Source organism: Myotis nattereri (genome assembly GCF_964212035.1).
Source record: "Myotis nattereri genome assembly, chromosome: 15".
Lineage (NCBI taxonomy): Eukaryota > Metazoa > Chordata > Mammalia > Chiroptera > Vespertilionidae > Myotis > Myotis nattereri.
Genome location: NC_138090.1, coordinates 41,309,360 through 41,322,138, shown reverse-complemented (window position 1 = coordinate 41,322,138; position 12,779 = coordinate 41,309,360). Strand labels below are relative to the sequence as shown.

General features: G+C 52.3%; 1 protein-coding gene across 1 annotated transcript; it reads left to right on the top strand.

Moving 5' to 3' along the window:
* Positions 1 to 327: 327 nt before the first annotated feature.
* EXOSC5 (exosome component 5) lies at positions 328 to 9,364 on the top strand. The gene is made up of 6 exons (XM_081107796.1): positions 328 to 560; positions 5,054 to 5,167; positions 5,716 to 5,837; positions 7,055 to 7,195; positions 8,269 to 8,358; positions 9,193 to 9,364. Exons 1-6 carry the CDS (start codon positions 425 to 427, stop codon positions 9,283 to 9,285), a joined length of 696 nt encoding a protein of 231 aa, XP_080963922.1. The 5' UTR covers positions 328 to 424; the 3' UTR covers positions 9,286 to 9,364.
* Positions 9,365 to 12,779: the final 3,415 nt, after the last annotated feature.

Sequence of the window (12,779 nt, the reverse complement as noted above, 5' to 3'; positions counted from 1 at the left end):
CAGCACCACCCTGCAAATATAGCACCTGTTACTAGTCCTGATGTTTCTATAATACATCTATGAGTGGGTAAAACGAACTAGTTTCCCCAAAAAATTACTCTGGTCGCCTCATCGTAGTTGTTTTTATAACAGGCAAAGAAGAGGACAACCTGGCCAGAGCCTCGCGGTTTTGAGGCCCGGGGCCTCGGGTAGGACTAGCCCTGGCCAAGGACCGCCCCCTCTTTTCCATTGTCCAATGGCTTCTCTGGAATTTCGAGGCGGGAGTGGGCGGGATCAAATTGTTAGTAAACGGGAAGACACGTGCGGGCCCAGGGTTCTGGCGCCGGGGGATTGGCGCGTGCGCACTGGGGACGCAGCCTACACGCCGGCGCGCGCTTGGGTGCGGAAGCGACTGCACTCGTGGTGTTGACGGAGGGAGCGGGCCATGCAGTCTGAGGCCAGGATCCACACTGAGCATGGAACGGATTCCAGTCCTCAGGGTCCCGGCTGCAGCCTCCGGCACTTTGCTTGCGAACAGAACCTGCTGTCCCGGCCGGATGGCTCTGCCTCGTTCCTGCAAGGTGAGAACTTAATCCAACTGGATACTGCCCGGGCCACGTTCATCCAGGTCGTAGTTGTTTTAGGGAATGGCTGTGGTGTATCTTGCAAAGGAGTGCCCACCTCCTCTGATACTAGCCGGTAAATGTCCCTCCAGGACTCGTACAGAACTTCTTCTTGCCCAGGTGAATCAGGTGAATACCACTAGATACTCTAGGGTACCTCCCTCTCCTCTCCCCCTCCTCCTTCCCCTTCCCCCTCCCCCTCTCCCGAAGATATCGGAGAGAGGAGCAGACCTCCCCACAAGCATGAATACTCCAGAATAGGGAAAAATCTCACCAGAGTAAATAACGCCTTGATTAGATCCCTTCTCCGCCTCCCACACACATACCCTGGGTCCATACATCCCACACTGAGACAAACCTGCCTATTTGTATAAATCCCCTGTAGACTGGCAGATCACCATTCCTGGCCTACTTCTGCCATAGCAGACCTTTCACCCAAGTACATACTTTTCAGATTGAGGGTGAGGTCCACATCCTGGGTTTAGAAAGATTTTCCCCACCCCTACCCCACCAATTGGGTAAATATCCCTCTGACTGGGATACACTTCTCTCCATATGAATAAATACTCCACAGATTGGGGTAGATTTCACCATCCCCTTCCTCTAGCTAAATACCTTTCAGACTACCTGACCCAGGTAAATACTCCTCTGCAGATAGGCCTAATGATCACCCCCAAGATGCCTTAGTGCCTTCCCTAGGGCACTATCTTCTACTCAGTTACAAACCAGCTTTCATTCATTGGAGAGGTACGTATTTGTACTAAGTATTCTTCTAGGCACTGAGAATATAGCAATACTTTTTTTTTTTAATCCCTGACCTAGCCCTGCCTGGTGTGGCTCAGTTGGTTGGGTGTCATCCTGTGCACTGAGGGCTTGCTGGTTCGATTCCCGCTCAAGGCACATGCCCTGGTTTTAGGCTCCATCCCCAAGGGGGGTGTGCAGGAGGCAGCAGAGCAATGTTCCACTCTCGCATCGATGTTTTTCTCACTCTCCACCTCTACCTTCCTCTCTCAAAAAAAAAAAAAAATCAATAAAAAAATATGTTTTTTAAATTAGTGAAGAATCTTCACTGCCTGGCCAGTGTGGTTCAGTGGTTGAACGTTGAACCATGAACCAAGAGATCGCTGGTTCGAATTTTGGTCAGGACATACATATGCCCAGGTTGCAGGCTCTATCCCCAGTAGGCGATGTGCAGGTGGCAGCCAATTGGTGATGCTTCTCTCCTTGATGTTTCTGTCCATCCCTCTCCCTTCCTCTATAAATAAATAAATAAATCCCTGACCTAATGGAGTTTACACTCTAATAAAGAAGATAGACAGTAATAAGTAAAATGCTACAGAGAAAAATACAGTAGGGAAGGAGGGTAGGGTGTGCCAGAGAGGGTTACCATTTTTTAAATCCTCACTCAACGATATGTTTTGTGTGTTCCTTTTTTTTTTTTCTTTTTTCTTCTTTTTTCATTGATTCTAGAGAGAGAGAATGAAACATTGATGTGAGAAACATCAATTGGTTGCCTCCCATGCATGCCCCAACCGGGAATAGAACTTGCAACCTGGGTATGTGCCCTGTCCGGGAATTGAATCCACAATCCTTCAGTACTCAGGACGATGCTCTAAACACTGAGAACACCAGCCAGGGCAAGGGTTGCGGTCTTAAATAGGTCAGGAAAGGCCTCAATGAGATGGCAACATTTGAATAAAGACCTAACCCTGAAACTATCAGGAGGGAAAGTATACCAAGCATGGGGAACAGCAGGCGCAAAGGCCCTACGGCAGAACTTGCCTGGTATGCTTGAGGAAGTCGGGAGACCAGTATGGCTGCCGCAGTGAGAGGAGGTTTTGGAGAGAGGTAAGGAGACTTGCACATCATATAAGGCCTAGTAAGTGAGATGAGCGCCATTGGAAGTTTTGCTCAGAAGAGTGACCTGATCTGAATATATTTCAACCAAGTCTCTGGCTTCAGTGTTGCCTGTAAAGGGTATGGGGGAAATGGGGAGATGATGATGGCTCCGACTAGAGTGGAAGCAATGGAAGTGGTAAAACTCTGGATGTATTTTGAAGGTAAAACTGACACAATTTGCAGATGGTTTGGTTTTGGAGTTTGAGAAGAAAGGGACAGCACTAAGTTTTTTACCCAGATCAGCTGTGCTGGGGAGAGATGAGGTATTCAGTTGGAATATGAAGTTTGTGTTGCCTAGGAGATACCACAGTGTCAAGGTGGCCTGGGCAGTTGGACATACAAATCTGGAATTCAGAAGTGAGACCCATTACGGACATACAATTCGCAATCCTCTGGCTATGGGTAGTATTTTGGGCTCCTGATTAAATGAAATCACCAACAACCTGAGGATAGATGGGAAAGAAAAGAGGTCCCAGGACTGAGCCCTGAGTCGTCTCACTGCGAGGAGCTAGCAGAAAGACACTGAGAAGGAGCCAGTAAGGGAAGCGGAAAACCGAGAGAGGGCAGTGACCTGGAGCCCAGAGAACGTGTTTGAGATGTAGGGGCCAACCACTGACAGGTTGCATCCTGTGAGGACGGAACGGACCTGTGGTTGACAGTTTGGATGTATGCGAAGCTCTGAACAGTGTGGGCGCTGTCAAGAGCTGCTCCCGTGGGGTGGTGGGGTCAAGGAGGAAAAGGAGGCAGTGAATTTAGACGGCTCTTTGGGAGTCTGTCTTTAAGAGGATGAGATCTATGGGGCAGGAGTTGAAGCTGGATGTGGGTAGAGAATTGCTCCAGAGAACTGTTGGAGCCGTGTCGTGGAGAAGGTGAGAGGGGAGGGACCCTGTACCACAGACAGCTCATCTGGAATAACAGGAATGAAGACCCCAGCATGGATCGAATTCTCTTAGGAAACTTCCCCACTTGGGGCAAATTCTCCTAGAACACAGAGAAGCCCTCGGTAGTGCAGCAGTCCCCCCTCCCAACCCCAGGAAAAACAGCCCCAACTGGAAACTGTCTCAGGCCCACCCATTGGCTTAGCTCTCTTGCTAAATCCAGATGCCTCAGATGTCTTAGAACTTAGCAACACTGGTAAGGGTAGCCTCTTCCGTGTTCTAAAACCCCAGAGCCCCGGGACCCAGGCACAAGGGGAGTCCTTGAAGACCCTTGAACATGTGTTCCAGGGGCTTCTGGCCTCGGAACCTGTGGTCAGCTTAAAATGCAGAGCCTGAAGCCACCCACACCTGCTAAGGCTGCCTTCCACATTTTTCACTAAGTGCTTTGGGGTGCTGACTGCAGACCAGAGTTTGAAAGCACTGCTTGAGCTCGTTTCCTCACACCGCAGTCGCAGGTTCCCCGTTCCTCCCCACACATCGGAATGGCCTGTGCAGCTCTGGCATCTGTGTCTTTAAAGCTTCGGGGTGATTTTAATGCACAGTCAGGGCTGAGAAGCACTGCATTCGTTTTCGATGGAATCGAGTAGAAAAATATCAGCATATCAAAGCAGTAATGGTCAGGTGTTTTGTGAGGCCTTTGTTCCATTTATACACACAAGGTCTTTGGGCGTTTTGAATCCCGCTGTAAAATGTATTTCTTGGGAGCTATGGTCAGAAGAGTTTGGAAGCCGCTGCTGTGGTCCAGTCTCCATTTTGCAGATGGTATAACTGAGGTCCAGAGAAGTGATCAAAATCAGCCAAGAGAGCAGAGCCAGGAGGAGGCGGACAGGAAGAACTACAAGCCAGGCTTTTGGTTTCCCAGGTTTTGCTTCTCTTCTCTGGTCCATACCCACTCTGGGAAATTAAGCAGCAGCCAGGACCCACACCCAGAGATTTATCCCTTTCTTAGGTTTCCTGACTGCTGCAGAGTTTGGGGACAAGAGTCTGGGTGAGGGAGGAGAGTGGGGCTGGGTGAAGCTTTGAGAGAAGTCGAGACCAGCTGCAGTAAGAAGTAGTAAGGTTAGCCCGGCCGGTGTAGGTCAGTGGTTGGAGATCGACCTATGACCCAGGAGGTCACAGTTCGATTCCCGGTCAGGACACATGCCCGGGTTAGGGCTCGATCCCCAGTGTGGGGTGTGCAGGAGGCACCCCCACACCTCCATCACCATCATGCTGCAGGTCATCATTGATGTTTCTCTCTCTCTCCCTCTCCCTTCCTCTCTGAAATCAATAAAAATATATTTTAAAAAAGGAAGGTGCTAAGAACTTCCTATTAAAGTTAATAATATTATCTAAAGCCTGTTGCATACTCAGCATGTGCCAGGCAGTGTCATGGATTATCTCGTCCTCGAAATGCTGTGAGGGAGGTACTGTTAATGTCCCATTTTACAGGTGAGGAAGTGGAGGGAGGGAATGAAGCAGGTGCTCAAAGAATCACTGCCAACAAATGGTGGACCAGGGCGATAGGGGTAGGGGGGACCCTGGCCACCCGGCTCAGCACCCACACTGTTAAGTGCTTCGCAGTGGGCCCGAGGCAGGGCACGTGTGGGTGAGGCCTCCATGCTCTCTCCCTAGGGGATACCTCTGTCCTGGCAGGCGTGTACGGGCCAGCTGAGGTGAAGGTCAGCAAAGAGATCTTCAACAAGGCCACACTGGAAGTGATCCTGAGGCCGAAGATCGGGCTGCCTGGTAATTGGTCTCCAGAGGTCCATTCTGTTGGGACCTCCCGCCCAGCTCCTCCCTCACTGCTGTCCCCAGTCTCTACTGTCCCCTCGTTTCCCCTCAGCTGTTCCTGTCTGTCTCCAACTCTGCCTCTGAGTCTCTGTCTGTGCTTCTGTTACTCATCTCTTTGCCTCTCTCTGTTTCTCTGAGTCTTCCCTTCTTCTCCTCCTTCCTGGCTCCATCTCCCCTTCTTTCCATTAATTTGTTTTTCTGCCCTCTAACTCCCATCTCCCTCACTTCTGCGGACTGAGCCCACTGGGATGGGCCTGGGCAGTAGCACGGGACATGGGAACTCTGGGTTTTCCTCCCCCCGGAGGCTCCCTTGCTAGATGCTGGAGGTGGCAGGGGTGGGGTGGGCAGCAGCCAGGCCCTGCCTCCTGCCCACTCAGAATCCATGTCATCCATGCAGGGTCCTGCACCAACCCAGGCTGAGACTGCAGGTCCTTTCCAGAGGCCTGGGTGGGGCATATGGAGAAAGGGAAGAGCCTGACCCCTCCCCACCCCTGACTTCCCAGGTGTAGCAGAGAAGAGCCGGGAGCGGCTGATCAGGAACACGTGCGAAGCAGTGGTGCTGGGGGCGCTGCACCCCCGCACCTCCATCACCATCGTGCTGCAGGTCATCAGCGATGCTGGCTCTGTATCCTTTCTCCCAAGCTGCCGCCTCCAGGAAGTTCTCCAGAATCTCCCTGATCACCTCCCTTGCTGATGGACAAGAGCTCCAAGCACTTGATAGGCACCACCTTGTTGAAAAAGATTAGCAAACAGCTTGAGTGCTTACTGTGTGTCAAGCACTATTCTGAGTGCTGTACACATGTTAACCCATTTAATCTGCACAGCACAGTCAACTCACATAACTAGTAATTGGCAGAGCCAGGACTTGAACCCAGGTCATCTGGTGCCACAGCCCAAGGCCCCTGGCAGGTGGAATTCTTACGTTCCTATGTTTCAGGTGAGGAAACTAGGCCCAGAGAGGGGAAGTCACTTGTCCAAGGTCACACAGCTGAAGACAGCAGAGACAAAACTCATGCTCACTCCTGACTCCAAAGCCTGTGCCACTGACCTGTACTCTGACCCTGAGCTTATGCTTGAGACTCAATGCTGGGAGAGCCCTGAGCAAGCAGAGTAGTTGGGCCAACAGCTCATCTTTGGAAGATCCCTATGGCTTGGGCGACAGGTTGAGGCTGAGGACCAGAAACAGGCATTTCATAGACAGGAGGAAGGAAGAGCTGTTGTAGCCCCACTTCACAGAGGGGGAAACCGAGGCTCGGAGGGAGTAATAGAGGGTCATTGGCAGAAGTGGGATGGATGCGTTCTAAAGCCGGGCCCTTACCTGCTGTATAGACCTGGGGAGCAAACAGGTGGGGCCAGCTGTCTGGCTCAGCCCTGGGCTTGCCTCCCACTTCGCCACAGCCACACCCCTCCCCCGGATGGTGGGCTCCCTGCGGGCAGCGATAATGACTCCTCCCTCCATGTCCCTGCCAGGCTGTCATGGTGGCGGCCGCCTGCCTGCCTGCCAGATATCCAGGCTCCAGGTTGGCTCTGCCAATACCTCCCATGTGATCTGGAAGGTTTCTCCCCCTCTCTGCACTCAGTTTCCCTACAGGTGCTTGGCACAGGCCATTACATAACTGGTGAATATCATGATCCCTGATTGAGGCTCAGAGAGAGTAAGTCACTTGCTCAAGGTCACAAAGTCAGTTCTGGAGCCCAAGGAACCACTTGGAACTCGGCCATACTGCCTTCCTGTGACCAGTTAGTGATGCAGCCACAGCACTGGCAGGGGGTGGAGGCGAGGACACACTCTGCTGGCCAGACCTGCAGTAGAATCTCTTAACCATTCCCTGTGGCACTCAGCTCATGGCCTGTTGCCTGAACGCCACCTGCATGGCATTGGTCGACGCAGGTGTGCCCATGCAAGCCCTCTTCTGTGGGGTCACCTGTGCCCTGGACTCTGATGGGACTCTCGTGCTGGACCCCACAGCCAAGCAAGAAAAGGTAGGTATGAAGGCCGGGGTGGTGAAGGGCTGTCATGGTGGCGGCTGGCTGGCTGCCTACCGTATTCCTGACAGAAGAGGGACCCTGTCCCTCTCTCTAGACCACGCTTCTCTACAGCAGTTGGCTACCAGCTCAGTCCCAACTAGCAAGGTCTGCTTTGCTCATCAGGGAAGTGCAAGAAACCCAACTCAAACTGCTTGAGCAAAAGGAATTTATTGACATTCGATGCCAAACTCAGAACAGAGATTGAGCCAGAGCCAGGGCCTCAAACGCCGTCAGGATTTCCTTCCTTTGTTAGGCTGCTCTTTTCTGCATATCAGATCCATTCTCTGGCCAGCATCTCTCCTGAGGCTGCAACTGGCCCCTTAAGCTCTGTGCTTACGTCTTAAGAGGCTCAGAAGCAAAGGAGGAGGGAGCGTTCCTCATTGGCTCAAGCTCACAGTGCCCTCGGGCTGTGGTTACTTTGAGTTATTTGCCCAGTCACATCCAGTCAGGAAAGCAGAAACCACCTGGAGGATTTCCCACGGAGAGTTTAATGCAGGGAACTGGTTACAACAGTGTTGGAAGAGCTGAAGGAGCAAAAAGGAAGAAGGAGGGTCACCCAGAGATCAGGAGCCTGTAGCCAACATGCACTTAAGCTGTTAAAGGCATCACTGCAGCCAGTTCTAGGTGCACAGACATCCTGGCTTTGCACTGGCTACAGAAGTCCAGAACCTGTCGCACCCCCACAGCTACTGTGGCAGCTGCCACAACCACAACACCTGCCACTATCAGAGTAAGGACCCGGATGCTGTCCCTCCTGCCAGTCTCCCAGCAGAGAAGCTAGGAGGCGCTGGTAAATGATGTGCGCTGTGACCACCCTACAGGCAGGGATACTGCTTGGAAGCCTGTCAGGACCATGTGGATGGAAGCAGGTGTAGATCCAGAGGAAAGGCAGGAAGCCAGGAGAGGTGGTATATAGACACTCCATGCAAGAGCACCTGCCTGCAGGGAAGGCGAGTCCCTTCTTGGGATCCCCTGAGAGTGTGTCTGAGGGGAGATCCAGGTCCCTCACCCTCTTCCCTCATCCCTAGGAGGCCCGGGCAGTCCTGACCTTTGCACTCGACAGTGTGGACCAGAAGCTGCTCATGTCCACCACCAAGGGGCTCTACTCCAATGCTGAGGTACCAGCATGCAGATGCGGGTGAACCCTAGGCCCCCCCCCCCCCGCCCCGCCCCATGTGTTGTCCCAACTCTGCCCTACACTCGGGGGTTCAAGGAAAACTCCCTCCTTGCATTCCTTCTGTAAATAGAGTTTGTAAACTTTGCAGCCACAGAAACCTCTGAGAATTTTAAAGGGGAAGCCCAATTAATGAGACGGGAAAAGAGGAGAAGAGCTCAGGTTGAAATCAGGAGGTGGGGGTACCTGAAGGCCCACACCAGCTTCCAGTTCAGAGCAGTGCTCCCCCCCCCCCCCCCCCAATCCCAGGTCTGAAGAGTTTGGAAACTGTTGGGCAAAATGGTCTCCAAAAGCGTTTCCAGTCTGGACTTCTGAGAATCTAGGGATTTGTGGCAATACAGATTTGGGGTCTCAGATTCCATGGCTCTCAACATTATTCAGTGTCACGGGGCCTGTGGCTCTAAAATTCTAGGATCTCTCCAGATCCATGAGCTGAGCTCTAAGTTTCCAGAGCTATGGTCCCTTCCAGCTGTCAGAATGCCTGATCCCGTTGATGTGAGGCCTTGGAGCTGCCGGAAGCTGGTCCCTGAACCCCTCACTTTCTCTTTTTTCCTTCACTTCCCCTCTAAAAGATCCTACAGTAGAGAAGGAGATGCACTTGGAATAATCCCCTCCCCGCCTGCCTCACCTGGGGGTGGGGGTGGGGGTGGGGGAGGGTGGCCAGGTGCAGGGGAAGTGGTAGGTTTGTGGGCTCTAGAAATCAGATGGGCCAGCCAGGCCATGTAGGTGCAGGGATGCCCCCCTCATCCCCCGCACTGACCAGTCTCTCCCCACCCAGCTCCAGCAGTGCCTGGCTGCAGCCCAAGCCGCCTCACAGCATGTCTTCCGCTTCTACCGGGAATCGCTGCAGAGGCGTTACTCCAAGAGCTGAGGCAAGCTGGGGCAAGGTGCCCCACCCGCTGCCACCACCCACTACCTCAAGCACAAAATAAACCAGCAGCCCAGCCTTGCCTCTCCGTCCTTGTGTGCCTGGGGAGCTTGTGGGCCTGTAGCTGCAGGGCCGCTGACCTGGCCACCTGAGGAGAGCACTTACCTGCAGTCCCCCACGGTTGGGGGTTGGGGAACACGGACACCCCCACTGGGAAAACAGTACTAGGATTGCACATTTATTGAATGAATTCATTTAGTCTAACATATCTATTGAGGACCCACTTCTCAATAGTGAACAAGACCCAGCAGTGAACGAGAAACCCAGGTTCGAGGAGTACTGGGGTGATGGGCAAATAAAAAGTCAGATGATGGTAAATGCTGTGACCAAACAAAAAAGCAGGGAAGGGGGCTGAGGGAAGGCACGTTTAATACATCAGTCAGGGACACCTTCATAGAGGGGCTAGCTGAGGGAAGCCAGGAGGAAGCCGGGCAGCAGGCTCATAGACATGGGGACAAGCCCCAGAAAGAGACCCATGGAAGTGGAGGACCAGCAAGGCTGCCAGTGTGGCTGGAGCTGAGCACATGAGGACAGGAGAAGGAAAAATGGTCAGGGAGAGAACATGGCTTGGAAAGGGTCTGTCTCTGACAATAACCCAGTGAGGTGGTCCACATTTTATTTTATTTTTTAAAATATATTTTATTGATTTTTTTTACAGAGAGGAAGGGAGCGGGATAGAGAGTTAGAAACATCGATCAGCCGCCTCCTGCACACCTACTGGGGATGTGCCCTTGACCGGAATCGAACCCGGGACCCTTCAGTCCGCAGGCTGACGCTTTAACCACTGAGCCAAACAGGTCAGGGCATAAAGTCCACGTTTTAAGATGAAGAAAAGCCCAGAAGCCAGTTTGCTGCCAGCAGTGGAGCTTGGGTCCCGCTCAGCCCCGCCCCAGGCCCTAGATGTTCACACAAACCCAGGGAGGCCAGCACACTACTGTGGTTCCCCATCCGCACAGGGATATGACAGGTCTGCTGGTTTTCAGGGCTGGTAGCACCCCCTAGGGGGCATTTGGAAATACACGGGACATTTTTAGTTGCTGTTTGACCGCTCCCCCATCCTTTTGTTTAGTGGGCAGGAACCAAGAATATGTGAACATCAAGGAATAACTCCTACAAGTGGGCCACCTGGTTGCCAGGTCCCGTTGGCTGCTTATGTTTGGGGGTTCGTGATGGGCCCTGTGCTGCAGGCTTCACATGTTTGAACTAGCTCGCAGTTCCCACAACTGCCCCTTTGGGCAGTGCCATGTTCATCCTGGAAAGGGAGGAAATGCATAAATATGTCTAGCTTGCAATTGTGCTCCAAGAAATGCTCAGCAGAATGCCAAATGGGGAAGTGCTCTAGGAAGATCCACTGGGATGGCAGTGAACGGAGTGAGAAAACCGAATTGTCCCTCATTGCTTGGTCATAGTAAGCCCCATTTAGTGAGCATATCAGCCCCTCTGCAAAGCGCTGTTCATGGCGGAACTCCAATCTACCTGCCAGAAGCCAGCACTTTGATATTACCTTAAGGAAGGCTCCATTCTCTCCCCACCCACACCCCAGTGTCAGGCAGTGTGATTCAACTGGGGCTGCCTCTGAGTGGGCCCCTGGGAAAGGGGCCTCTGGAGTCCTCTGAGTTACCGCAGCCATTTTTCTCCTCCAGAAGGGCGAGCCTGCGTGGAATGGAGCCAAGAAGCTGGAGCGATAGAACATTGATTTCATTTGAGTCCTGAATCCTGCTCTACCTTATCTTCCCGTGTGTGTGTGTGTGTTTTGTGTGTAAGGGTGTAAGGTGATCTTGAGTTGATTTTCTGCCATGTGTTGAAAGAGCCCAAGAGGAGACTGCCTTTTACTTGTGTGACCCATTTCCCAGGAGGGGAAAATTCGTCCCATTTTGCAGATGACAAAAAGTGAAGTCACTCGGGCTCAGGCCAAGGTCACACACCTAATGTGTGGAGGAGTAAGTCCTTGGCACCCGGTTCTAATTCTCTGCTGATCACCCTCAGTTGTAAAGAGAACATTCTGCAACTTGGAAATCCTCCACCCCTCAGATTCCTCCTCCTCCAGCTCTGAGGTGTCTGGGAGCACCCTGGGGACAGCCTGTCAGGTGCTCCCAACCCCCCCCCCCCACACACACACACACACACACAGACTGATACAGTTTTGACTACAAGAGTGTCTGGTGTTTAATCCCACACTGCAGTGGACAGGAAAGGGGAGGGGGTGGCGGGAGGCAGGTGTCCAGCTCATCCCATTGCTGGATGCTAACACTGCTACATCCACCTGGATTCTTCACTCTACCAATGTATGCTCTGGCTCACCGGCCTCTGGTTCATGGCGGGGGCTGCTAGGGCAGGTCTCGGGAGGCAAGGTAGGTAGCCAGGGTCACCAGGGCTGCCACATGTGTGCATACGCCCAGTCCTACAGCCAGAACCCCAAGCAGGAAGGCATGGCGGGAGGTGGCCCCTGCCCCCTGGACATCCCCTTTGGCCCAAGTCTTGGTCTGTGGAGGTGCTGGGCATCAGTGACTCAGGCATCCCCTCTGCTCTCCCTGCTTCCTGAAGCCCAGGCCCCTTCCCCACAGGATACAACCATGTGTTCATTCATCCATATATTCTAAAAGTGGAGCATCACTGGGTCAGGCACAGTTGGGCACTGGGGATTCCAGGTGACTAATAAGATCTAATATTATAAAAGGCCCTAATGTGGTAACGACCCAACGAGCAGCGGCTCTCAGGGCTGGTGGGGCAGGGTGCAAGCTACAAGCGGCAGAGGGCAGGGCACGAGCTACCAGCGTTGGGCAAACAGAAGCGAGCTACTCGCGCACCACACCATTTCGTGCGCACTGGGCCTCTAGTATACGTATATTAGTGTATGCCACCATTCTAACTCATTTGATCCTCACAATGACCCTGAGGCAGGAATTATTCCAATTTCAGAGATGAGGAAAATGAGGCACAGAATAATTAACCTTTCAATCAAACCTTGAACTAGATTTTAAATGATCTCTAACTGCTAATGGCCCTAGGCAGTTCACAGAAGCAAACTAAATCCTCTGGAGGAAGGTACCTTCATTCTAGGCCTCAAAATAATTTTTCAAATATGATGACCAGCATGCAGTCAAAGATAACCAGGCATAGAAGAAACCATGAATGAGAACATGAGAGATAAAAGACCAAATAGACACAATATCAGAGTGATGCCTACAGCAGCAATGTGGCAGGCTGTGTTTTCCCCAAAAATGGCCACAATCATCTCTCCCATCCCACATGCTCTTCTTAAAGTGTGACTGATACTCTTCCCATCAAGGGAGAGCTCTGTGTCCCCTTTCCTGGAATCTGGACAGACTGTGACTCACTCATAATTGATAGATGTAATGGAATTGATTCCACAAAATTCATTCCTAAGTCAGGAAGGTGAGGCAGCTCCTGTGTTGCTGACACTCCTGCTGGAGACT